Here is a 25,853-nt window from a genome sequence, read left to right on the forward strand (position 1 = left end):
GGAGGATCGAGCGCCGGCAGCACCGGCCCCGGCCTGGATCTCGGCGTGGGCTCGGCCGCCGGGGCGAGCGGGCAGGGCCTAGCGCGGCCAGGTAGAGACCTCCCCGGACGCGGCAGGGCGGGCGCCGCGTGGGGTGCCTCGGCCGGGCTACTCGGACAGCTCTGGGCGCGGAGGTGGAGTGTGAAAGAGGGAGCGAGAAGGCGGAAGGAACGGGAAGGCCCGGGGATGGGAGGGACACTGGAGGAGGGAGGAAGAGGCCAAATGAGAATGGGCCCTCTTCCTTGTTCTGTATGCTCCTTGGAAGGGAATCTGGGCCGTGCTTAAGCAGGGTAGAGTGTCACACTACTGCTGCTAAGTCACTTCAGTCGTGTCTGACTCTGTGCGACCCCATAGACGGCAGCCCACCAGGCTCCCCCATCCCTGGGATTCTCCAGGCAAGAACACTGGAGTGGGTTGCCATTTCCTTCTCCAGTGCATGAAAGTGAAAAGTAAAAATGAAGTCGCTCAGTCGCGTCCGACTCTTAGCGACCCCATGGACTGCAGCCTACTAGGCTCCTCCGTCCATGGGATTTTCCAGACAAGAGTACTGGAGTGCAGTGTCACACAGTCAACTTAAAAGTGAGATGGCTATTAACGTGCTTCCCAGGTGACGCTAGTGGTAAAGAACCTGCTTGCCAACTCAGGGGACATAAGAAATGCCAGTTCGATCCCTGGGTTGGGAAGATCCCTTGGAGGAGAGCATGGCAACCCACTCCAGTATTCTTGCTTGGAGAATTCCCATGGACAGAGGAGCCTGGTGAGCTACAGTCCATGGGGGCGCAAAGAATCCGAAAGTACTGAAACAACTTAACACACAGCGTCTAAAGTATGATTCTCTTTATTGTTGTTTATGCCAAAGCCTTTGACTGTGTGGATCACAATAAACTGTGGAAAATTCTGAAAGAGACGGGTATACCAGACCACCTGACCTGCCTCTTGAGAAATCTGTATGCAGGTCAGGAAGCAACAGTTGGAACTGGACATGGAACAACAGACTGGTTCCAAATAGGAAAAGGAGTATGTCAAGGCTGCATATTGTCACCCTGCTTATTTAACTTATATGCAGAGTACATCATGAGAAACGCTGGGCTGGAAGAAGCACAAGTTGGAATCAAGGTTGCCAGGAGAAATATCAATAACCTCAGATATGCAGATGACACCATGCTTATGGCAGAAAGTGAGGAAGAACTAAAGAGCCTCTTGATGAAAGTGAAAGAGGAGAGTGAAAAAGTTGGCTTAAAGCTCAACATGCAGAAAACTAAGATCATGGCATCCGGTCCCATCACTTCATGGCAAATAGATGGGGAAACAGTGGAAACAGTGGCTGACTTTATGTTTTTGGGCTCCAAAATCACTGCGGATGGTGATTGCAGCCATGAAATCAAAAGACGCTTACTCCTTGGAAGGAAAGTTATGACCAACCTAGACCACATATTAAAAAGCAGAGACATTACTTTGTCAACAAAGGTCCATCTAGTCAAAGCTATGGTTTTTCCAGTAATCATGTGTAGATGTGAGAGTTGAACTATAAAGAAAGCTGAGTGCTGAAGAATTGATGCTTTTGAACTGTGGTGTTGGAGAAGACTCTTGAGAGTCCCTTGGACTGCAAAGAGATCCAACCAGTTCATCCTAAAGGAGATCAGTCCTGAGTGTTCATTGGAAGGACTGATGTTGAAGCTGAAACTCCAGTACTCTAGCCACCTGATGCAAAGAACTGACTCATTTGGAAAGACCCTGATGCTGGGAAAGATTGGAGGCAGCAGGAGAAGGGGACGACAAAGGATGAGATGGTTGGATGGGATTACTGACTCAATGGACATGAGTTTGGATAAACTCTGGATGAACTCCCTGATGGACAGGGAGGCCTGGCATGCTGCGATCCATGGGGTTGCAAAGAGTCAGACATGACTGAGTGACTGAACTGAACTGAATCTCTTTTTGCGACCCCATGCTCTTATAGCCTGCCAGGCTCCTCTGTCCATGGGATTTCCTAGGCAAGAATACTGGATTGGGTTGCCATTTCCTTCTTGAGGGGATCTTTCCAACCCTGGGATCAAACCTTTGTCTCCAGTATCGTCAGGTGAATTCCTTACCGCTGAGCCACCTGGGAAGCCCCCAGATTACAATCCATTGGCTTGATGAATTCTGCTTCACAATGATAGAAAGCGCTGACATCAAACTATCAAAGAAGGATCCTCTTTGTGTAAAGCAAAAGAAAGGAGCGGGTGGTGGATATGGGGGAAGGAGAAGTATAGACCTATACATGTACTTGTATATGCATAGAAAGTTTCCGAAGCTCTTCATATAAAACTTAGCAGTGGTTGTTCCTGGAGAATGGAACTCGAGATAGGGATTTATACTTTTCATTTGTAGGTCAGTTGAATCTCCTTCACAAGCACCAGGGAAAGAAAAACATGTAACTGTAGTTTTTTCTATTTTTATAATAGGACTTCTTTTTAAAGTCTTGAGTCAATTCTGAAATTCCCCACTCCTTTTGCTGGGGGCTCATATAGCACAAAGACATGAGGGAAATGTACTAAGCATACAGGCCGTCATTCTTTTTTGTTGTTGTTGTTGTTAAATTTTTTTTTTTTAATTGAAGTATAGTTGATTTACAGTGTTGTGCCAATCTCTGCTTTAAAGCAAAGTGACTTGGTTATATAGATATATACATTCTTTTAAAATATTCTTTTCAATCATGGTTTTTCCAGGATATTGAATACAGTTCTCCGTTCTACATATTAGGACTTTGTCCATTTTAAATGTAATAGTTTACATCTGCCAACCCCAATAGCTTGCATGTACCCATCCTAGTCCATCCCTCTGCCTCCCTTCCTTCCCTTTGGCAACCACAAATCTGTTCTTTATGTCTATGAGTCAGTTCCTGTTTTGTAGATGGGTTCATTTGTGCTATATCTTAGATTCCATGTATTAGTGATATATGGTATTTGTCTTTCTCTTTCCGACTTACTTCACTTAATATGATGATCTTTAGTTACATCCCTGTTACTGCAAGTCAGGCCATCATTCTTTTTTGTAAATTAATTAGTTTTTGGCTGTGCTGGGTCTTCATTACTTTGTGAGAGCTTTTCTCTATTTGTGGTGAGTGGGGGCTTCTCATTGCATAGTTTCTCTTGTGGAGCACGGGCTCTAGGGTTTGCGGCCTTCAGTGGTTGTGGCGTGTGGTCTCAGTCATTGCGGCTCCTGGACTCTGGAGCCCAGGCTCAACTGTTGTGGCACACAGGCTTAGCTGCTCCATGGCATGTGGGATCTTCCCTGACCCGGGATTGAACCTGTGTTTCCTGCGTCGGCAGGCAGATTCTTTACCACTGAGCCACCAGGGACATCCAGGCCATCATTCTTCATTCCATTTGCCCACACTGATGTCCAGTGAGATAGCCATTGTCCTTTCTGGTTCTGGATTGTCAGTCCATTCAAGTCTTCTTGGAAGTATTCTACATTTCAGTACATAAACTCTTACATATTAAGACTTATGTACGTATTACATAAACTCTTACGTATTAACAACATACTTTTTCCTAAAATACTTAAATGTAAACAGGAGATAAGCATTTGTCCAAATAAGAGAGTATATACATTCCTAATAATATTAATTCAAGCATTCTGTCAGATGGAAGTTCTTAATTTGCAGTTAATAGAGATTCTAGGAGATACGTAGGCGGACTTCCTGTAACCTGAATGCAAACTAGTATATACTCATGTGAAAAAGCTCCATAGCTTTCACCAGATTTTCAAAAACTTCTGAATCCCATGGACTAGGCATTGTTCCGACAATGCTGAACAAGGCTGAAGGGTCTTTGTCCTCAGGAATTTATAGTCTGGGGGGATGAAAGACAAATGAACAGACAATTACAATACAAAGATGTGTTCTCTGCTTGAGGAAGTACAATGTGGGAACATAGAAGGACCACCTGTACAAGGCTGGGGGCTGGGTTTCACCCGAGGCTCCGACTGTTAAACTGAGGCCTTCAGAGTGAGAAGGAAGTAGAATTTGGCCTAGTAAAGAAGAGGCTGGGGAAGACGGGTGGTCTCAGTAGAAGGATGAATGTTCCAGGCCTCTGCCTGTGCAAAGATCGAGAGTCAAGAGATACCTCGGCAATTCATAAGCTGAAAAGAGTTTGTATGGTTCAAGCATGAAGTTAGATGGGAGTAGCAGGAAAAAATGAGACTGGGAGATTAGAAGCCAGGTTATGTGTGTGATGCTGGGCATACAGAGGTGAACAAGACAAAGGAGCCTTGACTCTCAGGGAGTTTTATCTTATTAAGGAGAAACGGTGAACAAGTAGGCAGATAACCTAACAAAATAAATTTTTATCTTGATGAAATAAAGTGATGCAGTAAATGGTGGCTGGGGTATGTATTGCTGCTGCTGCTAAGTCACTTCAGTCGTGTCCAGCTCTGTGTAACCCCATAGACGGCAGCCCACCAGGCTCTGCTGTCCCTGGGATTCTCCAGGCAAGAACACTGGCGTGGGTTGCCATTTCCTTCTCCAATGCATGAAAGTGAAAAGTGAAAGTGAAGTTGCTCAGTTGTGTCCCACTTTTCATGACCACATGGACTGCAGCCTACCAGGCTCCTCCGTCCATGGGATTTTCCAGGCAAGAGTACTGGAGTGGGTTGTCATTTCCTTCTCCAGGGTATGTATTGGGAGCTCCTTTAAGTAGAGCTACGTACTGTGTGCCATGTGGACTGGAGCATTTCAGCAAAGATAGTGGCAGGCAGAACAGAGAGAATTAGATTTGGGAGATATTGAAGGAGTAGAATCAATAGGATTTGGTAGTTTATTGGATAATAATAATAAAAAATAACAACTTGCATTTAAGGTCCAGGCACTACTCTAAGTGCTTCATATATTTTTTTCTTACTTCTTCCTGTACAACTATATGAGGTAGGCATTTATTTCAGTTTTGTTGATGAGGAAACTGTGGCACAGAGTTTAAGGAACCAGTCCAAGGTCTCATCGGGATTCAAACTCAAGCCTATTTTATTCAAACCCCTGTAAGCAGAGGGGGCAATGAGGGGAAGTGGATTTGGGGAAGACGTAGAAAAATGATGCCTTTGGGATCTATGGAGTATTGGGTACCTTTGGGTCATCCAAGTGGTGATGTCCAACAAGGGAATGAATAAATGAGTATGAAGCTCAGATGAGACCTGGGTCATGGAATAAATATGTGAGTTGCCAACGTAGCAGTGTTATTTGGAGCAACAGAGTAGGTGAGACCATCTTGAGAAAGTAGTGTATAGAAGGGTTAGAAAAGAATTCTAAAGAATATCAATATTCAAGGAATGGCAGAGGAAGAACCCCCAAGAGGTGCAGTCAGGGTTTTAAGAGGAATACCGGGATGGCATCATGGAAGCCAAAGGGAGAGTTTCAGGAGAGAGTGATCACAGTGTCATAGTCTACTTGACAGATAAAGTAAATAAGGGCCAAGATATGTCTATTTTTGTAGTAACCAGAATTTCATTAGTTACCTAAGAGGGTAGCTTTGGAGAACTAGTGGGGATAGAATCCTATTTAGTTGGTTAAAGAGTGAGTAAGAGGCAAGATGTTGACGTGGTATTTTTTTTTTTCTGCTTTAAAATTGCTTTATTTTTTCTTTATATATTTTATTGAAGTATAGCTGACTTACAATGTTTCAGGTGCTCAGCAAGGTGATTAGTTATACATATATACATATATCATTTTCAGATTATTTTCCATTATAGGTTATTACAAGATATTAACTATAGTTCCCTGTGCTATACAGTAAACCTTTGCTTGTTTGTATCTATTTTTTTAAAATTAGAATCCTAGCATTCTATTCATACTGAGTTAAACAAGTAGAATCAAAATGTCATAAATTTTTTAGCTAGGCAAAAATTCATGTTCTTTAAAATATATATTATACATACTATATATATGTATACAAAGGCTTTTCTATTATGCTTAATAAAAGCTTGAGCAAGAACATTAAAAAAAAATGAAGTGACAGAAATTGGAAAACATAAACTAAATGAAATGGGAGCACTGAATATGAAATAGAAAAAGTCAAACTAGATAAAAGTAAAAGATCATTATATAGTCTGGTTTTTAAACATGGCTCCAGCAGTCCATGGGGTCGCTAGGAGTCGGACACAACTAAGCGACGACTTCACTTTCACTTTTCACTTTCATGCATTGGAGAAGGAAATGGCAATCCACTCCAGTGTTCTTGCCTGGAGAATCCCAGGGACAGGGGAGCCTGGTGGGCTGCCGTCTATGGGGTCGTACAGAGTCGGACACGATTGAAGCGACTTAGCAGCAGCAGCAGCTCATTAAAAACACATCTAGAGTTTTGGAGAAAGAAAGCAATAGAGGTGGTGAGTATTGATACCTGATCAAGATGTTTGTTTTTCTTTCACCAAGAATCCAGTCCAGATGACCAGTATGGCTCCTGTGCTAAGTTGGGATCAGACCGATAGCTCTAGAGTTTTCCTTACCCCTTCATGTGAAGACACGTTCCTTTCCTCTCAAGCCCTTGCTTTTTCTTTTCTTTTCTTTTTTTTTTTTTAAGACTTCCTTACTCTTATTAAACTTCTGCCTTATCTTTTCCCTACTCCTCCTTAGAATACTCTCTGTATTCTCTGGATTGAATACTCCCTGAATACATCCTTGGAATGAACCCAGTCCTAGAAAAACAAATATTGGTTGTTCTCTGCCTTCAGGTCACTGGCATTACCAGGAAGACTATGGAAAAGATTTAGTCCCAGTACACATGCATTCCCACTACAGCCAGCTGCTCATCACCTCTCTTTCTCTCCTTCTAGCTATATACAGATTGGGCCCCAGTCATGGAAAAATTCCATGGGTACGTGTCTACCCACATGGACATCCTTTCCTTGAAGAACCGGTGCCTGGCCACACTTCCTGACCCGAAGATGTTGGAGAAACCACCCGGGCATATGTCTGCCCACTCAGACATCCTCTCCTTGGAGAACCGGTGCCTGGCCACCCTTCCTGACCTGAAGACCTTGGAGAAACCACCCGGGCATGTGTCTGCCCACTCAGACATCCTCTCCTTGGAGAACCGGTGCCTGGCCACCCTTCCTGACCTGAAGACCTTGGAGAAACCACCCGGGCATGTGTCTGCCCACTCAGACATCCTCTCCTTGGAGAACCGGTGCCTGGCCACCCTTCCTGACCTGAAGACCTTGGAGAAACCACCCGGGCATGTGTCTGCCCACTCAGACATCCTCTCCTTGGAGAATCGGTGCCTGGCCACACTCACCATTTTAAAGAGCACTGTGTCTATCAGCCCCTTGCTCCAGAATCTCCAGATATCTCACTTGGCTCAAGCTGATCTGTGCAGCTTGAACAGCAGCAACCACCTGCTTTCTGAGCATCCAGCCTCGAGGGTGCAGTACCTCTCTGAGGGACGAGGCCTTCTGACCTGCCCCAGGGTCTCGAAAACCATCTCTGCCCCAGAGAGAGTTCAGGAAGCAGTTCTGGTAATGGCTCCAGGAAGCTGTCTTCACTGCAGCCATATGTGTTGGATGCTCTAGTCACTAGCTTTCAGTGCCACACTGTCCCTCTGTTCTGCATCTGTGTACCCTGTCTCCTCACAGTCTCTTCCTGACGTGCCCTTTACCCAAAGGTTCTCTTCATCAGCATCAATACTCTTATTGCATATATAGTTCAGAGATTCTGAACAGTAGAGCAAAAGTAGATTTTGTTTTTAGAAAGCCTCTGCATGGGAGGAGAGCTGGCATTATATTGCAGTAGCAGAGTCAGTCAGGTGCTTTTGAGATCTTACAAGGCAGAGACACGACTGTAATACCCTGGATCACTTCACTGTGTGTGCATGTGCAAACACACGTCCACTTACACATCTATATAAACACCTTTGGCATACAGGTCAGGATCGATAGGCAGATACACAGTCCTTCTGTGGAGACTTGAGATTTGGACTGAGGGAAAGGTGAATCTGAGCCTTTCCCCTTCTCTGCCTATTATTACAAGCCACTCAGACTTGGGCAAGACTCTTAACCCTTTGAAGCTTTAATTTTCTCACCTTTAAGATGAAGTCAGTGAAAGTCCACCTCATTGAGTCATTGTGAGGATTACAGCTACTGCCACCTTACATTTATTCAGCACTTTGCAATTTGCAAAGAGTCATATACACATCCCATTTAATCTTCTAACAGCCCCATCAGGTAGGTGGCAGAGGATGAGGAAGCTGAGGCTCAGAGAGTAAGATCACGATTGCTGGGGGATTAATCTGGGGCTTGGTCTTTTTTTCTTCTAACTCCATAATACCTTAATAGCAATTAGAAGATGTGTTGTGAGGGGCCCCAGGCTTCTAGGCTATGACATCAATAAGAAGATGAAAGCAGATCATGAATCATCTGAGCAAATGCTCAGAATGTTGATTTGGGAAACAATGTGTGTGTGTGCCAGTGTGTCTCTCCATCAGACCAGACAGATCCATGCTAGGGTGTGAAGGGAGAGGAGTTTAGGTGCTAGAAGGTAGATGTGGACTCTTCCTAGCCCTGGATGTTTCTTTCAGCTCTCTGTCTGTTTGAGGGGCTGCCGGTGTATGCTGGGATTAATAACTGCCACAATCCCCAGGGTCGATGGTCATCTTCAGGAGAGAAAAAGCCAGAAGAGAAGGAATGGGCAGAGGCTCAAATGCCTTTTTATAGACTAAGCTTGGGAGAGGAGGAGGAGGTGGAGGAGCTGGCCTTGAAGCTCACCCCTGGGGACTCTGAATCTCATCCTGAGCCTACTGAACAAGTCCTTCAGGAAGTGAAGGTAAAAGTTCCGGAGCTGGGAGAGGTTGGTGGTGGTGGAGGGGAGGGGATGAGGAAGGTGAGAAGAATGGTCACCAAAGGCTGATCCAGATCCCCTCCATGGAAAGAAGGGGCAGGAGCTCTGGCGTTTCACTTGCTAAACGTCTTTTCAGACCTCTTAGCCAGACAAACATCTTCCTGAATCTGGGTTCTTTTTCTCTGTCTTTGACATTGTAAGTTGGCCTGAGTGGATGCTTAAGTTGGTCCTTCTGACCCCTTTCTTCCCTCTCTTTCTTGATTCCCAGATGGTTCTCATGAGCTTTCTGTGTTCATCGCTGGTGGCAAATGTAAACAGAAATGATGCAGCGTACTCTACCCAGGCTTTCCTCCTCAAAGTCTGTAGCGAAGTTGCCCGCTTTGAGCCTGAATTTGTCCTCAAGGTATTGTGATGTGAAGGAGGGATGGGAGTGGGAAGCTAGGAGGAAGGGAATTTGGTTATGGTGTATGAGGTGGATGGTGGGCAGATTCGTATTAGGGGTGGGAGGAGCTTTACTTAGGAAGACAGTAGGATCTTTGGGTGAGCCTGAGGCCCAATCCCTAGGGTTCTCTGAGGAGGAGGGGAAGAGAGGATTGAGAAAGAATATACTAGGGTTTGTTTATTTAGTAAGTTCAGTTCAGTTGAGTCACTCAGTTGTGTCTGACTCTTTGCGACCCTATGAATCACAGCACGCCAAGCCTCACTGTCCATCACCAACTCCCAGAGTTCACTCAAACCCATGTCCATCGAGTTGGTGATGCCATCCAACCATCTCATCCTCTGTCGTCCCCTTCTCCTCCTGCCCCCAATCCCTCCCAGCATCAGGGTCTTTTCCAAAGAGTCAACTCTTCGCATGAGGTGGCTAAAGTATTGGAGTTTCAGCTTTAGCATCATTCCTTCCAAAGAACACCCAGGAATGATCTTCTTTAGGATGGACTGGTTGGACCTCCTTGCAGTCCAAGGGACTCTCAAGAGTCTTCTCCAACACCACAGTTCAAAAGCATCAATTCTTCAGCGCTCAGCTTTCTTCACAGTCCAACTCTCACATCCATACGTGACCTCTGGAAAAACCATGGCCTTGACTAGACGGACCTTTGTTGGCAAAGTAATATCTCTGCTTTTTAATAAGTACACAGGCTAAATACACAATGCCTTGAGGGCTATACCAAAAGATATAATGATACTTGGATCTGGCTCTTAGGGCATGTGTGATACTGTTAGGGAAACCAAAGCAATCCCAGATATTATGTAAATGCAAATGGAGTAGTAGATAGCAAATGTCTCAGAAGCAGAGAAAAGGGGGAAAATATTTCCTATTAGACTTTGGAAGATGGCAGGATAAATCGGCAGTCTGAAAAGTGAGAGGTCTTCCAAAGAGGGAAAGTGAAAGTGAAAGTATTAGTCACTCAGTCATGTCCAATCTTTGCGACCCCATGGACTGTAGCCCGCCAGTCTCCTCTGTCCATAGAATTCTCCAGGCAAGAATACTGAAGTAGGTTGCCATTCCCTTCTCCAGGGGATCTTCCCGACCCAGGGATCGAACCTGGGTCTCCTGCATTGCAGGCAGTTTCTTTACCGTCTCGACCACCAGAGAAGCCCTCCAAAGAGGGAAAGGGTTAAACGCCCTTAAGTGGGGGTATGTAGACTTAGGAGAAGACTGGTGAATAAGGGCTAGATTATGGAGCATGTAGAATGCCAAGCCAAGAAGCTTGGACTTTACAGACAATATGGAGGGCTCAGGAAAGGTTTTATGCAGGCAGGTTAGATAAGGAAGTTAGTTTATGGCACGATGCAATGAAGAGGTGGCTGAGAGGCCAGCGCTACCTACTCTGTTCCCTAGGCATCTCTGTACACCAGGCAGCAGCTGAATGTCCGGGATGTGGCCAACAAAGTCTTGGCCATTGCTGCCTTCCTGCCACTCTGCCGCCCCTACCTGCGACGGTACTTCTGTGCCATCGTCCAGTTGCCTTCCGATTGGATCCAGGTAGCCAGGTTCTACGAGGTATGGCATTCAGTTTCCTGAGCTTGGATTCTCACTTGGTTCCCTTTCCTTTGCTCACTGCATCCCTGGAGAAAACTCTCAGACACTTTGACCTGCTGTCTCAAGCCCGGTGCCCAGACAGGACAGTTTCTTGCAGTACCAGGCTGGGTTGCCCAACAGGGAGGGCGTGACTCAGAAGGGCTGGGCGGAGTTTGAGAAAAATTGGTGTTACTCTGGACCTCGTGTTTACAGTGAAGAGGAGACTCTGAGGAGTCTGCTGACAGGTCCAGGACCACAGAAATTGCCGTTGTTGAGCTGGGCCTGGGAATTTGTATCCTGTGCTGTCACTGAACCCCATGAAGTGGTCTCACCCTTGATGGTTTTTCATCTCTTTGACAGCTCCTGTGCAGAGAACAGGAAGACTGTCTCGCATCCCTGCCTGCCTGCCTGCGTGCTGCGATGAGGGACAAATTTTCCCAGTTTGATGAGTACCAGCTGGCTAAGTACAACCCTCGGAAGCACCGGGCCAAGCGGCGCCCCCGACGGCCACCCCGCCCGCCAGTCAGTCCCTGCCTCAACCCTGGTCATTTACAGCCTGGCCCCTTTTTCCCTAGAAAGTTGGCGGGGGCGGGGGGTGGGGCAAGGTGAGGGAACACACTGATTTCCCCCCAGCCGCCCAACCTCCTCTAAACAACTGACATGTTTCTACCACCAGGAACAGAGGGAGTCAGAGAAATGCAGAGGAGCTGAGTAGAGCTCAGGCAGCAGAGAGCAGGGCCCGCCTCTTTCCCAGCCGCTTCCTTTGTGATAGAGATGGGCTATTGGAATGGGTCTCTCTAGGGACAACCATCACCTCCCTTTTTGAAACAGTTTCTTCTGTCCTTACAGAAGGAACATACATTTTCTGAGACACAGACGTATTTGCCAAGGTTCATTTGGCATATTCGAGGTGAACAGAAGATGGTGAGTGCCTTTTTCTGGGGTTCTAAATGTACATGTACAATCTTTTCTCAATTAATACTTAGAAATGGAATTCCATTTGGTCTAGAAATACTAGTAGTGGGTGTAGTAGGCACATGCCAGTGTCCTTGGAATTCTCAGCTGTGATTTTGGGGCTTTGGGAACACTGGGAAAGGCTCCTTTTGTTTCCACTTTGCTCTCTTTGGTGTCATTCTTTACTGACAGAGGTCACGTCCAGCTGGATAAGTGAGTTAAAAACATTATGGAATCTCCACCTTCCACAGGAATTTAAAAAAATAAGCCAAATAAAAAATTTTTATTTTCGTTTTTACTTTAATAACAAATTAGGCACTAGTCTTAGTGGTTAGGGCTTCCCAGGTGGCGTTAGTAGTAAAAAACCATCTGCCAACACAGGAGACATAAGAAATATAGGTTCAATCGTGGGGTCGGGAAGATCCCCTGGAGGAGCACATGGCAATCCACTCCAGTAGTTTTGCCTGGAGAATCCCATGGACAGAGGAGCCTGGTGGGCTACGGTTGCCATAGGGTCGCAAAGGGTCGAACACGACTGAAGTGACTTAGCATTCGCACACACACACGCTTAATGGTTAAGAGCGTAGAATCTGGATCCAGACAACCTAGTTTTGAATCCCACCCCATCCCCACTCCTTAGTTGCTGGCTGTGCAACCTTGGTCAAATGACTTACCTTCTCTTGCCTCATTTTCCTCACATATAAAATGAATCGGATACTAGCAGGACCTACTTCATTGGGTTCTTTGTGAGGAGTAACTAAATCAGTTACTGTATTTAAAGGATTTCTAACAATACCTGGATCTGAACGATGATATCATATTCATTAAAATAAGATTATTAGGGAAATATGTTAGTATTACAAGAAAACACATCCTCAGTTGGTCCACTGGTCTTTTCATCCTATTAATATATCCCAAACTTAGCTCTTCTAAGATAGAAGACTCTGAAAGCCAGCTTCTTTCATTTTTTAACTCCTCACAGCTTACATTGTGCTCCAGTTGCATGCTCCAAGTCTCAGACATTTGTTCCCCAACCAGGGATTGAACCCATGCCTCCAGCAGTGGAAGCATGGAGTCTTAACCACTGGACCACCAGGGAAGCCCATCAATGATTTAAATAAGAGCTGCTTTCGCTCTCTCTCCCTCTAAGAACCGGCTCGTCTCTGTTTAGTCAATCCCCATCTTGCTTTTCACAAGCCATTCATCCATTGTTAACTGTTGGTAGTCCGACTTGTGTAGATGAAACACAGTGACCCCACACACCTACTCAGAAGCTCCTGCTGCTGAAGAGTTTTACTCTTTAGTCCTGTTCTTTGTCAAATCTAGGTGTAGGATGGTCTTGTTTTTTGTTTTCTGAAGAAGATGACCATGTCATAGATTGAATGACCCCTGTGGGACTTGGGAATATTTCCACAGTTTGAGACAACCTATGGTTCAGTGTCAGAGAAAAAGAGTGAGCAAAGGTTCACCCTGAAGAAGTTGGTACGGAGACTGCACATCCATGAGCCTGCACAGCTTGTCCAGGCCCTGCTGGGCTGCAGGTGAGAAGATGCACACTCCAGCTGGATAACCCCCTGACTCTTCAGCGCCCATAGCCCCAGTCCTTATAGTTTGAGCAGACCTGGCCTTAACTGGGACTTACTGGCTTTGACTGACTCACTGTTCCTTTCCGAGTTATTTTCAGATGCCTTTGAAATGATGTTTTTCCTTGTCTGTTTCAGATACCCCTCCAACCTACAGGCCTTTTCTCGAAGCCGCCTCCCAGGGCCCTGGGATTCTAGCAGAGCCGGGAAGCGGATGAAGCTCGCTCGACCAGAGACCTGGGAGCGGGAGCTGAGCTTACGGGGAAACAAGGCCACCGTCTGGGAGGAACTCATCGGTAGAGTAACCTTGACTATCACACTCCCTTCCTGTCTTACTCACTCATGCTTCTACATTTTGGCCCCTGAAAGAGAAGTTTCCATGGCGTGGTGCAATTATTCTCACTTGGTAGTTCCATCACTGGAAATGATTGGATTTAACAGGTCTGCCATTGACCATACCAAAGTGGCCAGTGGCCTCTGCTTTGAATAGCACTGACATCATAGGAAGGTCATAATTTCAGACGTGATTAGGTGATATGTTAGGTGATATAATACAAGCCTTTATCAATACATGACAAAAGCATTACCTTCTCTCTGATATCACTTGTGCCAATATCTGTGTCACTCTTCCAGACAAAGTAGGACTGGGACATGGCACATTGAAATCTCCACCAAAGCCCATTTTTAGGACATGGATGTTCTAGGTCATATGCCCACATGAGTAAAAATAATTCAGATGGGGAGGACCAAGTTACTCTCAATCTCTTTTCTTGCTTGTTTATTTTTAACTATAGAAGGCCCTTTTTATTCCATGTTTTCTTTTACTTCCTCCTTCATCTTTGAAAGTTTAAAATCAGCTTCTTTCTGTCTGACTGTAGACTTTTTGCCTGCTTGAGGGTTTCCTGCGTTTGTTTGTTTTGTTTTCGTTTGTTTTTTGGTTGACTGTGTCAGGTATTAGTTACGGTGCGTGGGGTCTCCCTTGCACCCGTAGAATCTTTCATTGTGTTGCACCGACTCTCTAGTTGTATGCAGGCTCAGTAGCTCCACAGCATGTGAGATCTTGGTTCCTTGACCAGGGATTGAACCCGAGTCCCTTGCATTGCAAGGTGGACTTTTATCTGCTGGACCAGCAGAAAGGACCACCAGAAAGTCCTGGCTGTTTGAGTTTTATGGACTTCATATTTTGGAGCTTCAGAAACCCAAGCTGGCTTTTCTTTTTCTGTGAGCTGTCATTTATAGATTGTACTCAGGGCAGACCAAATAGCTCAGCCGCTTATCATTCCTCTCACTTTGTAATTGTCTATGACAGTGTATATATCAGAATCACATGAGAATTAAAACACAAAAAGACACACACACACACACACACACACACACACACACACACACACGCTTGACAACCTTTCCCCCAACATTTGGTATGACTTTGGTTAGAGTGGGATAAAGAGACCTGGATGGCAGCTAGCATGTTTTGGTGATTCTAGTATGCATCATCTCCACTTCCTCCCTCTGACCCTGAAAATTAAAACTGTGCCATTTATGTTGGTTGAGACAAATGCCCATAATCTAATCCAGTGGTCCCCAGCCCACTGGATTATATATTGCAGTAAGAATTTTTGGGATACACCAGAATATATGTACATGTATTTTAAAAAATTTTATACATGTACTAATAAATTGTGTACTTTAGGAACTACATAACTTATATAAATATAGATATGAAGATAAATGTAAAAAATAAAGTATACAATATAAGATAAAATATAACTAGATATACAGATCCCTCTTTGGCCCTCAGAGGCTCATTAGTAACTCATTAACAATTTTTTTAGATTGAAATCAGTGAACTACTTCATCTATAGAATGAGTAATCATTTTATATTCTAGTGTATCAAAGAATATGATATTGAATTTAATTTCTTATCAAATTGATCAGTATATCTTTCATATATAGCAACATTTGAGCAAAACTTATGAGTTGACAAAGGATGCAATAGTTCATGACTTGTCACATATCATTTACACTGTGTATACAACTTAATTGTTTTACACAATCTAACTCAGAAGAAGACTTATGACTGGAGAACCACAGGACTTCCAGGAGGCTGAAAGCTTTCTAGCTATAATTCAAATGAGACTTATATAACCTTAAAAAAGGTACCCCCACTTTCCTAATGAAGGCTGTTGATGGTAGAGCTAGTGACTGGGATGTGGTTTGGGGCCTCATAGGCCAGGCCTGTAATGTGGTCTGAGTGTGGTCTGAGTGTTTTGCAGGGGTACCCAGGAAAAATATCACACCTCCTGTTTATGTCTACCTTTATCTAAAGAGTGTTTCCAGTATTTACTATACAGATTGAACTCCTGTAATCACTTAGTCCATGTTGCTAGTACTCCATGTATATAATTTATGAGATTACACTTGGAAATTTCTCTTTTAGCCATCTAAAAAGTTTGGAAATCATTATTGTAGAGAATGTATTTTGCCAGTTAAGCCCAGTCTCAGGACTGAAGCCAACAAAGTGATGACCTAAGTTGTTTGTTGAAATAGCTAATTTCAGAAACGTACAGATTTTGCTCCAAGATCAGGCAACCCAATTTTTATCTTTCCAGACCTTTAAAATATTTTGTGGACAATAGATCACTTATTAGTACCTCATTTCCTCTAACATGCATATTCTCCTTGGCCTCTGGTCATCCTGCTCTGATCTCTGACCTCTCTCATTCATCCTTTGTTTGCTTTTGCCACCCTATGTCTACCTTCGGCAGACAGTGGGAAACTCCCCTTCATGGCCATGCTTCGGAACCTACGTAACCTGCTGCGGGTTGGAATCAGCGCCCGTCACCACGAGCTTGTGCTCCAGAGACTCCAGCATGCTGTACGTGTGAGGGGCGGGGAGCCAGGCTTCTCCGAGTGGCTGGGGAAGGTCATAGCCACTGTGCTGTTTGAGAACTTTCCTTTTTATTTTCTGAGATCATTTCTGTGATTTAACTCACTTAAGAGGGAGTCTGATATAAAAGAAACAGGGAACCTTCTGTTACTTCCTCTCCTTTTCTCTTTCCTCATAGTCTCTCAGGACATCTATTCTTTTCTACCTTTGTCTAATATCTATTTTGTCCTTTCCCACCTTCCCACAGATCTAATAGAAGGGTTATCTCATCTTCCTGGCCCCTGAAGCCTCTGATGCTCCCCATCCCTCTTGGTCCTCTGCTCATGACCCCTCTTTTTGCTTTGTAGAAGACAGTGATCCACAGTCGGCAGTTTCCATTCAGATTCCTTAATGCTCATGATTCCATCAATGACCTTGAGGCTCAACTCGAAAAGAAAGGTAATATCTCTCTTCTTCCAACTCCTGTTTATCTCTCATGTCTGAGAACAGATGAGATAGCAGCACTGGTATTTTCAGCCTCTTACTTTCCACTCTCTGTATGGGGTGGGCAGAGGTCAGACACTGGCCAGCCTCCTCAAGACAGCATTGATGGGAAGATAAGAGGAGGAAATAGAAGCTGCCTAACTCAGATACTTACCTGTTGCCACCCAGAGTTGCCATTTCCTTCCAACACACAACTGATAAAGCAGATAATAATTAAAAACACAAAATATGGCAAGAAGCATGCCTATTCCTGGCAGTTTCGCCAACCAAGCCGTCGGGAACTTCGGACAGCAATGATGATCCCTGTGATATATGAACAGCTCAAGCGGAAGAAGATGAAAATACACAAGGCCAGGTGTGTGCATGAGTATGTGCTATCTGGGAGCAAGGGGTGGGCATGAGAAGCACCTTAAAAGGGCTTGGAAGTCATCTTGAAACCCCAGCTTTTATTCTGTGAAAACATGCTTGTCAGTCTCCCAGCCACTGAAACTTGACTGTTTCCCATCGTCTTTTGCATAGAAAACCTAGTCTTTAACTTTGTCCTGCAGAGAGAGAGTGAAACAATATCAGTGTTTGGCCTCCACTGTAGTATCTGTGGTTGCTTATTGGTTTCTGTGGACTCTGTCAGCCTATGTGGCATTTCCCTTCCTCTTTGTACCCGATAGTGCCTCTCTACCTATGCTCTGGTTCATACTCGTCTTTCTTTTTCTTCTCTATCTGTTTCTTTTTCTTTTTGTTTCTCTCTTCTGTGTATTTTCTGACCCATTCACTTTCCTTTCTCTTTTGATACTTATAAAGATTGTTATCCTCAAGCAGACTCAAAGATAGGTATAAAATCGGTTCTGTAAGCTTGATGAATTCCCAGAATTTTGTCCTTTTAGATACTTCTTCATTCATTTTCATTCAAGACAAATGCAGGTCTCATCTAACCTTCTAATAGGACTCAGTGGCCAGGACTCATCTGAATCAGTGGATCAGTGGCTGAACACAGGGCCATTAAAGAATTAAGCTGAGGGTGTAGTCCTAACAGTATGTCTTTGCTGGTCAGTTTGGTAGCCACCAGCCACATGTGGCTCTTGAGCACTTGAAATGTGACTAGTGGGAACTGAGATGTGCTGGATTTTGAGGGCAATGTGAAGAAGGATGCAAAATATCTCATTTTTAATTTTTGTATTAACATGTTGAAGTGAAAAATACATATATATATATGTACATATGTACATTAGACTAAATTAAATGTGATATTAATATTTCCTGTTTCTTTTTACTTTTTAAAATGTGGCTACTAGAAAACCTTATATTACATGTATAGTTTCAATTTCATTTCATTAATTGTAATTTATTTCTACTGGATAGGCAATGGTAGAGACTGCTGGCTTCTCTAGATTAAAAAAATGATGAAAAAAATTAAACATGTAATGAGAATAATGTAATGGACTCCCATTCAGTGAAAAATCAAGATTTTACCAGCCTTCCTTTCCTGATCCCTCTCTTTTCTTTTTTTGAAGATGTTTTTAAAAACAAATGCCAAATAATATGATACATTTTCTATCATTCCCCGTATTTACTAGCTGGAGCTCTGAAAAGAACCACCCTCTGTGAACTAAAGCTATTTAGTTACTTTGAAATAGAGATTGTCTTGGAAAGGTGGGATGAATGTTTCTTTTTCCTTTAATTGCCATTTTTCAGATTAAGAAGTTAGTGTTTGTTCTTCAAATTGCAATTTAAAAATAAGCAGCAGTTGGAAATTTCCTGGTACTCTGACTACTGGGGCCAGTTTTGTCCCTGGTTAGGCAACTCATATATCCAAAGCTGCCCTGCACAGCCCCCACCCCCCAAAAAAGTTGCAGTTAAATCTTGCTTCATGAAATAAATATGGCTTGATGTGGTAAGCATGGCAAGCAGTGTCTGAGAGTGGGTCTACTCCATGGGATGGATTAGCAGAGTCCTGTAGAATGGGCCCAAGGGAAGTTCTGTCCTTATTTTTTCTACTGACACTGGAGACGGGCTGTGGATGGGTGGAGACTTAATACTTGAGTGGCAAGTTCTCATCTTCCCGTTTGCCTTCAAGTGGCAAACAGAGAAGCCCCTGAGCCCTCCGTCTGTTTCTTTCCTGCCTGCAGACAGTGGAAATGTGACCGTGAGATGCTGGCTCGGTATCGACAGGCCCTGGAGACAGCTGTGAACCTCTCTGTCAAACACAGCCTGCCCCCACTGCCAGGCCGCACCCTCCTGGTCTATCTGACAGATGCCAGTGCAGACAGAATCCTTCCCAAGAGCAACCCACAAGGGGTAAGACACTCCTGCTCGGCAGGCGGATTCTTTACCACTGAGTCACCTGCGAAGCCCATCTATTTTTGTGGGGGGAGTATTTATTTATTTACTTATGTGGCTGTGCCAGGCCTTAGTCGTGGCATGCAGGATCTTTAGTTATGGCATGTGGGATCTACTTCCCTGACCAGGGATTGAATCCGGATCCCCTGAATTGGGAGCGTGGAGTCCGTCACTGGACCACCAGAGAAGTTCTTGAAACTATCTCAGTTGGGGACTTTGTCCACTTTACTCTAACCAGTAGAGACATTTGGTCTCCAGATTTGGGTGGGCAAAGTGGGTTCTAAAATAGGGGAGCCTATTTCACCCTGATGCTTGTCCAATCAGCCCCCTCTGAACTATGTGCTGCTGTTGATTGCCATGATGATGGTACGGACGGAGCAGGTGGAGCTTTTGCTGTGTGGAGGGGGCATTGTGAAGACTGCTGTGATTAAGGCAGAGGAAGGCATCCTGAAAACTGCCACCGAACTCCAAGCTCAAGTCCAGGTCAGACTCTCACCCCTTCCTTGCAAAACTGCATAACTAGACAGAGGCCTGGGAACAGCTAACTTCAGGAAAGGCTCGGATCTACTCAGATCTGAAGATTAGCCGTCTACAGTCTTTGTTGTTTACTGACCATCTCCTGTGCGACTGCATGACATGAGTTTCTTTCCTTCAGAAGTCAGATGAAAGCTGTGAACAGTCCCTGACTACTCTGGGGAAGCACTTGCTGTCTCTGGCTACCCAAAGGGTCCCTGTGAGTACTGCTCCTTCCCTGAGAAACCCTCCCTTCCTCCACGTTTTCCTCCGCATGGATGTTTCTCATTTTTCAAAGCTTCTTTGTAACCTATGCACAATACCCTGATGACTGCAACCCCCTACTCAGTGGTATGCTGGTAAATATTTTTTTTTATGCTGGTAGATATTTGCCTCAAATAGCAATCTGGAAAAATCATCTTGGTTAATAGCTTTTGCTATTTTCCATGGTGTGAATACTTCTTCCATGACTGATTTCAAACTACCCACGTGCTTTATTGACCACAGAGTTAGAAAGAGTTGCTCAGTAGCACACCTTTGTATAGTAATTCTATAATGTGTATAATATGGATGTAAATAAGGTCAAGAGTATTTAATGGTGAAATGTGGTAAAATAATTAGGAAGTGATATGTTTTAGTATTTATTAACATTGTTTTTAATGTAATTTATTTGACTGTGAGCTTATACAATTTAATATTTAATGGTGGCCATATTTAACAGCTGGCTCACAGAATTCCTATAGGTTTGACAGTCAGCTTTTGTGAGCCTAAATGTGCCAGCTACTCACCACCTCTACCCCAAATTCCACTTTATTTTTTATTTTTGTTAAAAATTTAATATAATTTTTAAAGGTTACTTTCCAAATACAGTTATTATAAAATATTGACCATAGTCCCCATGTCGTACAATACATCCTTGAGCCTATCTTGTACCCAGTAATTTCTGTCTCCCACCACCCCCCCACCCCCATATTGCCCACCACCGGTAACCACTAGTTTGCTCTCCGTATGTGTGAGTTTGCTTCTTTTTTGTTTTATTCTCTAGTTTGTTATATTTTTCAGATTCCACACATAAGTGTTAACATATAGTGTTTGTCTTTGTCCTGTCTGACTTATTTCATTTAGCACAATGTCCTCCAGGTTTACCCATATTGCTGCAAATGGCAAATTTTCCTTCTTTTTTATGGCTGAGTAGTATTCCATTGTGTGTGTGTGTGTGTGTGTGTGTGTGTGTGTGTGTGTATGTGTATGTGTATGTATCACATCTTCTTTATCCATTCATCTGTTGATGGACACTAAGGTTGCTTTCATATCTTGGCAACCCCTACTCCACTTTGATGCTCTTCAAGTCAGGGTGCAATGACTTTTTGCACCCTAAGTACACTCCAGAAAGGCCATTTACACCCACCTCAGAGCTCTCCTAGTTCCTCTGCCCTCAGAGATCCTGTCTCTTGATATCCTGAGCTCTTTGGCACCTCCCTCGTCTCAGCCCCTCCCCTTTCATCTTACAGGTGGACAGGGTCATTGTCTTTGGCCAGACTACAAATGAGAAACTGATAAATGCAGCCAAACAGCTCTTCTGGCAGCATGTGAATCCCAAGTGCCTCTTTGTTGGTGTTCTCCTAAGGGCAAGTTACCTGTAAGGGCGCTTATGTTCCTTGCTCAGTGCCGGCAGATAGTGATCCATATTTCCTGTCTATCCCTACTAAAGCTTGGGATACTCCCACTCTCTAGGCCCCTTCCCATTTCTGCCTCTTACCTCTGTTGCACTTCTAGTGCTAGAACCTTCTCTGAAGTCTTCAGCCTGGCCCCGTACCCCTTTGTGACGGTCCACCCCAGTTCTAGTCTAGCACGGAACCCTATTAAAGGTGCAGAGGTGGGGGTGGTGGGGGCAGTGACTCTATGTTCCTGGCACTGTTTCTAACTGCTAGTGACTTCTTCTTTCTTTGGCAGATGTACCGATTTGAATCCCAATGACGTGACACTCTCAGGCTGTACTGATGGGATACTGAAGTGAGTATAGCATGGACATTGGAGAGGTTGGCAGCTTTGTTAGAACATCTTTTAGAGATTATCTGTGGTTTCTGCTCTAACCACTTCATTTTTTAAGCAAAATAAAAGATTATTCTGCTTTTACAGCTGTCTAGGCATGGCAGCAACATGATATTACAGGTACCTGGTCATCTTCTATCTGTTGCTCTACCATTTTCAAATACTCTGCTTCTACTTTATAGTTCAAGATGGCTACTACAGCTCCAGCCATCATTTTTGTATTAATCTAGTGGGAAAGGAGAAAAGGGAACATAGGAGATTGTACTGTTTGCTTTTAAGGGTACAACTCAGGAGTTTGTCCCATCATTTCTATTCATTCTCTGAGGCCTCTGTTCCATTCCATTTCAGAGGAAATACCATGTTAATTTTATTTATTTATGCCTGATCTACAGAAATCTTTGTTTGTTTTTCTGTCCGCTATCAGGCTTCCAATTTTTTTGTTTTCTCCTCTGCTCTTTCCTTTGGATGCCACCCATTGCCCCATGTTAGGAAGCCTTATGCTCCTCCCTCCCCAGGGAGTTTTCATGGCTGGTACAGAGCTAATCAAGCCCAGAGCTGATCAACCTTAATCTTTACATCTTCATTCAGCCCAGTTGCCCCTGGTCCAACTGTGATAGTGAAAGCCTGTGATAACCATGCACACAGAAGGGGCTATATCTGGGTTTCTTCTCTGTTCCCTCATTCCTCTGGTTCTGCTTCCTTCCTTATTTTAATCTATGTTTACTCTTCATGGTAATCTTCCTAAGAACCTCCAGTTAACTGGTTGACCTAATTTAGCCATATCTTTGTCCCTTGCCCCCTCGGAGGACCTTCCTGATTCCCTCTCACTCTGCTATTTTGTTCTCATTTATTTTCTCACTCTTTATTTCAGGTTCATTGCAGAGCGTGGGGCCTTCCGGCTTCTAGAACATGTAGGCCAAATGGACAAAATATTCAAGATTCCACCACCCCCAGGGAAAACAGGGGTCCAGTCTCTCCGGCCACTGGAAGAGAATACTCCAAGCCCCTTGGCTCCTGTTTCCCAGCTTGGGTCAGTCTGTTTTTTATGCCTTTGTGAACTGGGAGAGGCTTTAGTCGAAACCTAGAGAAACTCAAGTGACTGAAATTCTGGCTGTTGAGATGCTGCTTGCTCTATTGTTGAGGAACATTTCCTCTTCCCAGGCAGGGGTTTGTCTAACACAGATGGTGAGCATGTCCCTTACTGTACTAGGGAGAGGGGGCTAGAAGGTGAGGCAGGCAGCGGGCACCAGGGCTCAGGCAGAGGGCTTCGAGGCACGGGCCGGGGCTTTCTTATCTTGGCTTTGCCAAATAATAGCTGAAGTTTGGGCTAGTTGCTTGATGTCTTAAGCTGTAGTTTCTTTCATTTATTTATCTTTGGTTGCACTGGGTTTTTTCATTGCTGGGTGGGCTTTCTCTAGTTGTGGCTAGTGGGGCTATTCTCTAGTGGCTGTATGCAGGCTTCTCATTGTGGGGGCTTCTCTGGTTGTGGAGCACGGACTCAAGGCACACATACTTTAGTGGTTGCGGTGTGTGGGCTCGGTAGCTGCGGCTTACGGGCTCTAGAGCATGGGCTCAGTAGTTGCGGCACACAAGCTTAGTTACCCCATGACATGTGGAATCGTCCCGGACCAGAGATTGAACCTGTGTCCCCTGCTCTGGCAGGCAGATTTTTAACCACTAGGCCACCAGGGAAGTTCAAGCTGTAGTTTCTTGATCAGTAAAATGGAGAGAATGATTGTGCTTACCTCACTGTGCAACTTGGGCCCATATCATGGGCAGGATAGTAGATGCATAATAATCATTGCTGACACAGGAGGGGTACATGAGAAATAGCCAGTGGGATTTAATTTCCAGACTCTGCATTTGAGGTTACAAGCCTGTTATTCACGGAGGCCGGTTGGATACCCCCTGCCATCTGTTGTACCTGGCTCAGCAGGGTGAGGGGTGGTCACAGCCCTGTCTATGGGCTGTGGGGCTGACCCCTGATTTACTGGCAGATGGCGAAGCATCCGGCTTTTCATTTCCTCCACTTTCCGGGACATGCATGGGGAGCGGGACCTGCTGCTGAGGTCCCTGCTGCCAGCACTGCAAGCCCGAGTGGCTCCCTACCGCATCAGCCTTCATGCCATCGACCTGCGCTGGGGCATTACTGAGGAGGAGACCCGTCGGAACAGGTGTGGAGGCTGCTGAGAAGAGGGGCTGGGTTGGAGATAGGGGCTTGAGTGGCAGTAGGGATGGGGCTGCAAGGATGGCTGAGGGCTGTGGGCCAGAGGTGCTCTTTGGATGCTATGGGATGTGAGCTGGGCCGTCTCCCTGACACGGTGCTCCCATAACCTTCCTGCAGACAGCTGGAAGTGTGCCTCGGGGAGGTGGAGAACTCGCAGCTGTTTGTGGGGATCCTGGGCTCCCGCTATGGCTATGTTCCCCCCAACTACAGCCTCCCTGACCATCCTCACTTCTGCTGGGTAAGACAGACATGGTTGGGGCAGGGGCGGGAGAAGTCACGGTGTGTCTAGAACCCCGGGACTCTGCACAGGCAGATCCTTGAGACTTGAAGTGAAACACAGGCAGAAGGTTCTGTGAGTGACCAAGTCCTAGATAAGGGAATTCCTTTGGGAAACACCTCTGGGTTGGCCGCAGGATGCGAGAGGTAGGCGGTCGGTCTGATTAGGCTTTGCCATCTGACAGAGCTGGGTTCTGATCACTCTTCTGTCATTGTGAGGCTTAATGGAAAATGGTTTATACTAATCTAGACTCAGCTTCTTCCTATATAAAGGAGAAGCAGTGATGTCTACATTTCAGGGTTATTATGAGAATCAGAAATCTATTTCAAGAAGGCTCAAAAAATGTTCAAATTGTGAGAGGCGTTCCATAAATCTTAGCTATTAGCTCTATTTTTACTGGCTAGTATCTGGAGAGAGAGGGGAACATTACTGAGGTGAAGGGCCCTGGGTCATGGCAGGTCTCACGGGAGGGGATAGTGTGACCAGGACTGAACCCACTTGCTCCCTGCCCTCTCCCTGCAGGCCCAGCAGTACCCTGCAGGTCGCTCTGTGACAGAGATGGAGGTGATGCAGTTCCTGAATCGGGGCCTCCGTCTGCAGCCTTCTGCTCAGCCTCTCCTCTACTTCCGGGATTCTAGCTTCCTCAGGTACCTCCACAGAAGGCCAGATAGGCTCAGTGGGGGTGTCTTCTCTCCTTAACGTTCAGAGTACAAGAGAGGGTGCCTAGGATGGAGAAGCAGGAATCAGAGAGCTTGCCTTGCAGCTGAAGGCAGGAGATCTCCATTGGAGCAGTTTCTTGAGGAGTTTCAGGGAGCCACAGCCAGGTCTGGTGGCTGGTGGTGGAGAGATGCTTTGGTCTGAATCCAGCCTCACTCTTGGGGTGTCTTTGGTGGTCAGCTCTGTGCCAGATGCCTGGAAATCGGACTTTATTTCTGAATCTGAAGAGGCTGCCCATCGGATCTCAGAACTGAAGAGCTATCTGAGCAGACAGGAAGGGATCACCTGTCGCAGGTGAGCTGGGAGAGGTAGGGAGCACCTGCCTGGAGAGATGCGATGAAGCGTGGGCCAGGCCTGCTCTGATCCTGCTTGTGCTCACTCTGCCCACAGATACCGCTGTGAGTGGGGCGGTGTGGCAGCTGGCCGGCCCTATGTCGGGGGGCTGGAGGAGTTTGGGCAGCTGGTTCTGCAGGATGTGTGGAGTATGATCCAGAAGCTTTACCTCCAGGTCAGCAGGAGTGCTGGTGGCCAGGAGAGTGGAGAGAGGGTAGGGTGGTCCTGGGTGGGAAGTGACTTGGTGGGGGTGCTGTAAGTTTTAGGCCTGGGGTCCTGAGGAGCGTGGAAACAGAGACAGTCACTGCCCCATGTACCCTCAGCCTGGGGCCCAGCCGCAGCAGCCAGTGCCCATCCCAGATGACGACTTGGTCCAGGCCACCTTTCAGCAGCTAAAGAAGCCACCGAGTCCTGCCCGACCACGCCTTCTTCAGGACACAGTGCGGCAGCTCATGCAGCACCAGGGGAGGCTGAGCCTGGTGACCGGGCAGTCAGGACAGGGCAAGACCGCCTTCCTGGTACAGGGTCCCAGAGGCCTGGACAGGAGGGAGCGAGGGCTGTGTGTGCTCAGGAGGGCTAAGGAGGTGGGGCACCGGAAGCTGGCGTATGTGACCGTGTTTTCTGTTC

General features: G+C 45.5%; 1 protein-coding gene across 4 annotated transcripts in view; it reads left to right on the forward strand.

Moving 5' to 3' along the window:
• TEP1 (telomerase associated protein 1) overlaps positions 1 to 25,853 on the forward strand; it is a 40,440-nt gene continuing 14,587 nt past the window's right edge. For 3 of the 4 annotated variants that reach the window (XM_061430621.1, XM_061430623.1, XM_061430624.1), the window contains exons 1-24: positions 1 to 91; positions 6,847 to 7,527; positions 8,648 to 8,830; positions 9,114 to 9,248; positions 10,686 to 10,847; positions 11,226 to 11,387; positions 11,715 to 11,789; positions 13,236 to 13,360; positions 13,541 to 13,698; positions 16,169 to 16,278; positions 16,638 to 16,728; positions 16,942 to 17,128; positions 18,897 to 19,065; positions 19,432 to 19,590; positions 19,763 to 19,840; positions 21,132 to 21,259; positions 21,574 to 21,633; positions 22,544 to 22,702; positions 23,670 to 23,846; positions 24,017 to 24,137; positions 24,699 to 24,823; positions 25,074 to 25,187; positions 25,284 to 25,401; positions 25,550 to 25,744. In XM_061430621.1, the coding sequence (XP_061286605.1) occupies positions 6,871 to 7,527; positions 8,648 to 8,830; positions 9,114 to 9,248; positions 10,686 to 10,847; positions 11,226 to 11,387; positions 11,715 to 11,789; positions 13,236 to 13,360; positions 13,541 to 13,698; positions 16,169 to 16,278; positions 16,638 to 16,728; positions 16,942 to 17,128; positions 18,897 to 19,065; positions 19,432 to 19,590; positions 19,763 to 19,840; positions 21,132 to 21,259; positions 21,574 to 21,633; positions 22,544 to 22,702; positions 23,670 to 23,846; positions 24,017 to 24,137; positions 24,699 to 24,823; positions 25,074 to 25,187; positions 25,284 to 25,401; positions 25,550 to 25,744 (3,648 nt within the window). In that variant the 5' untranslated portion in view covers positions 1 to 91; positions 6,847 to 6,870. Of the gene's footprint in view, positions 92 to 1,653; positions 2,120 to 6,846; positions 7,528 to 8,647; positions 8,831 to 9,113; positions 9,249 to 10,685; positions 10,848 to 11,225; positions 11,388 to 11,714; positions 11,790 to 13,235; positions 13,361 to 13,540; positions 13,699 to 16,168; positions 16,279 to 16,637; positions 16,729 to 16,941; positions 17,129 to 18,896; positions 19,066 to 19,431; positions 19,591 to 19,762; positions 19,841 to 21,131; positions 21,260 to 21,573; positions 21,634 to 22,543; positions 22,703 to 23,669; positions 23,847 to 24,016; positions 24,138 to 24,698; positions 24,824 to 25,073; positions 25,188 to 25,283; positions 25,402 to 25,549; positions 25,745 to 25,853 lie in introns of those variants that run through there. The other variant, XM_061430622.1, reaches the window with a different exon arrangement.

The sequence above is a fragment of the Bos javanicus genome, chromosome 10 (assembly GCF_032452875.1).
Source record: "Bos javanicus breed banteng chromosome 10, ARS-OSU_banteng_1.0, whole genome shotgun sequence".
Lineage (NCBI taxonomy): Eukaryota > Metazoa > Chordata > Mammalia > Artiodactyla > Bovidae > Bos > Bos javanicus.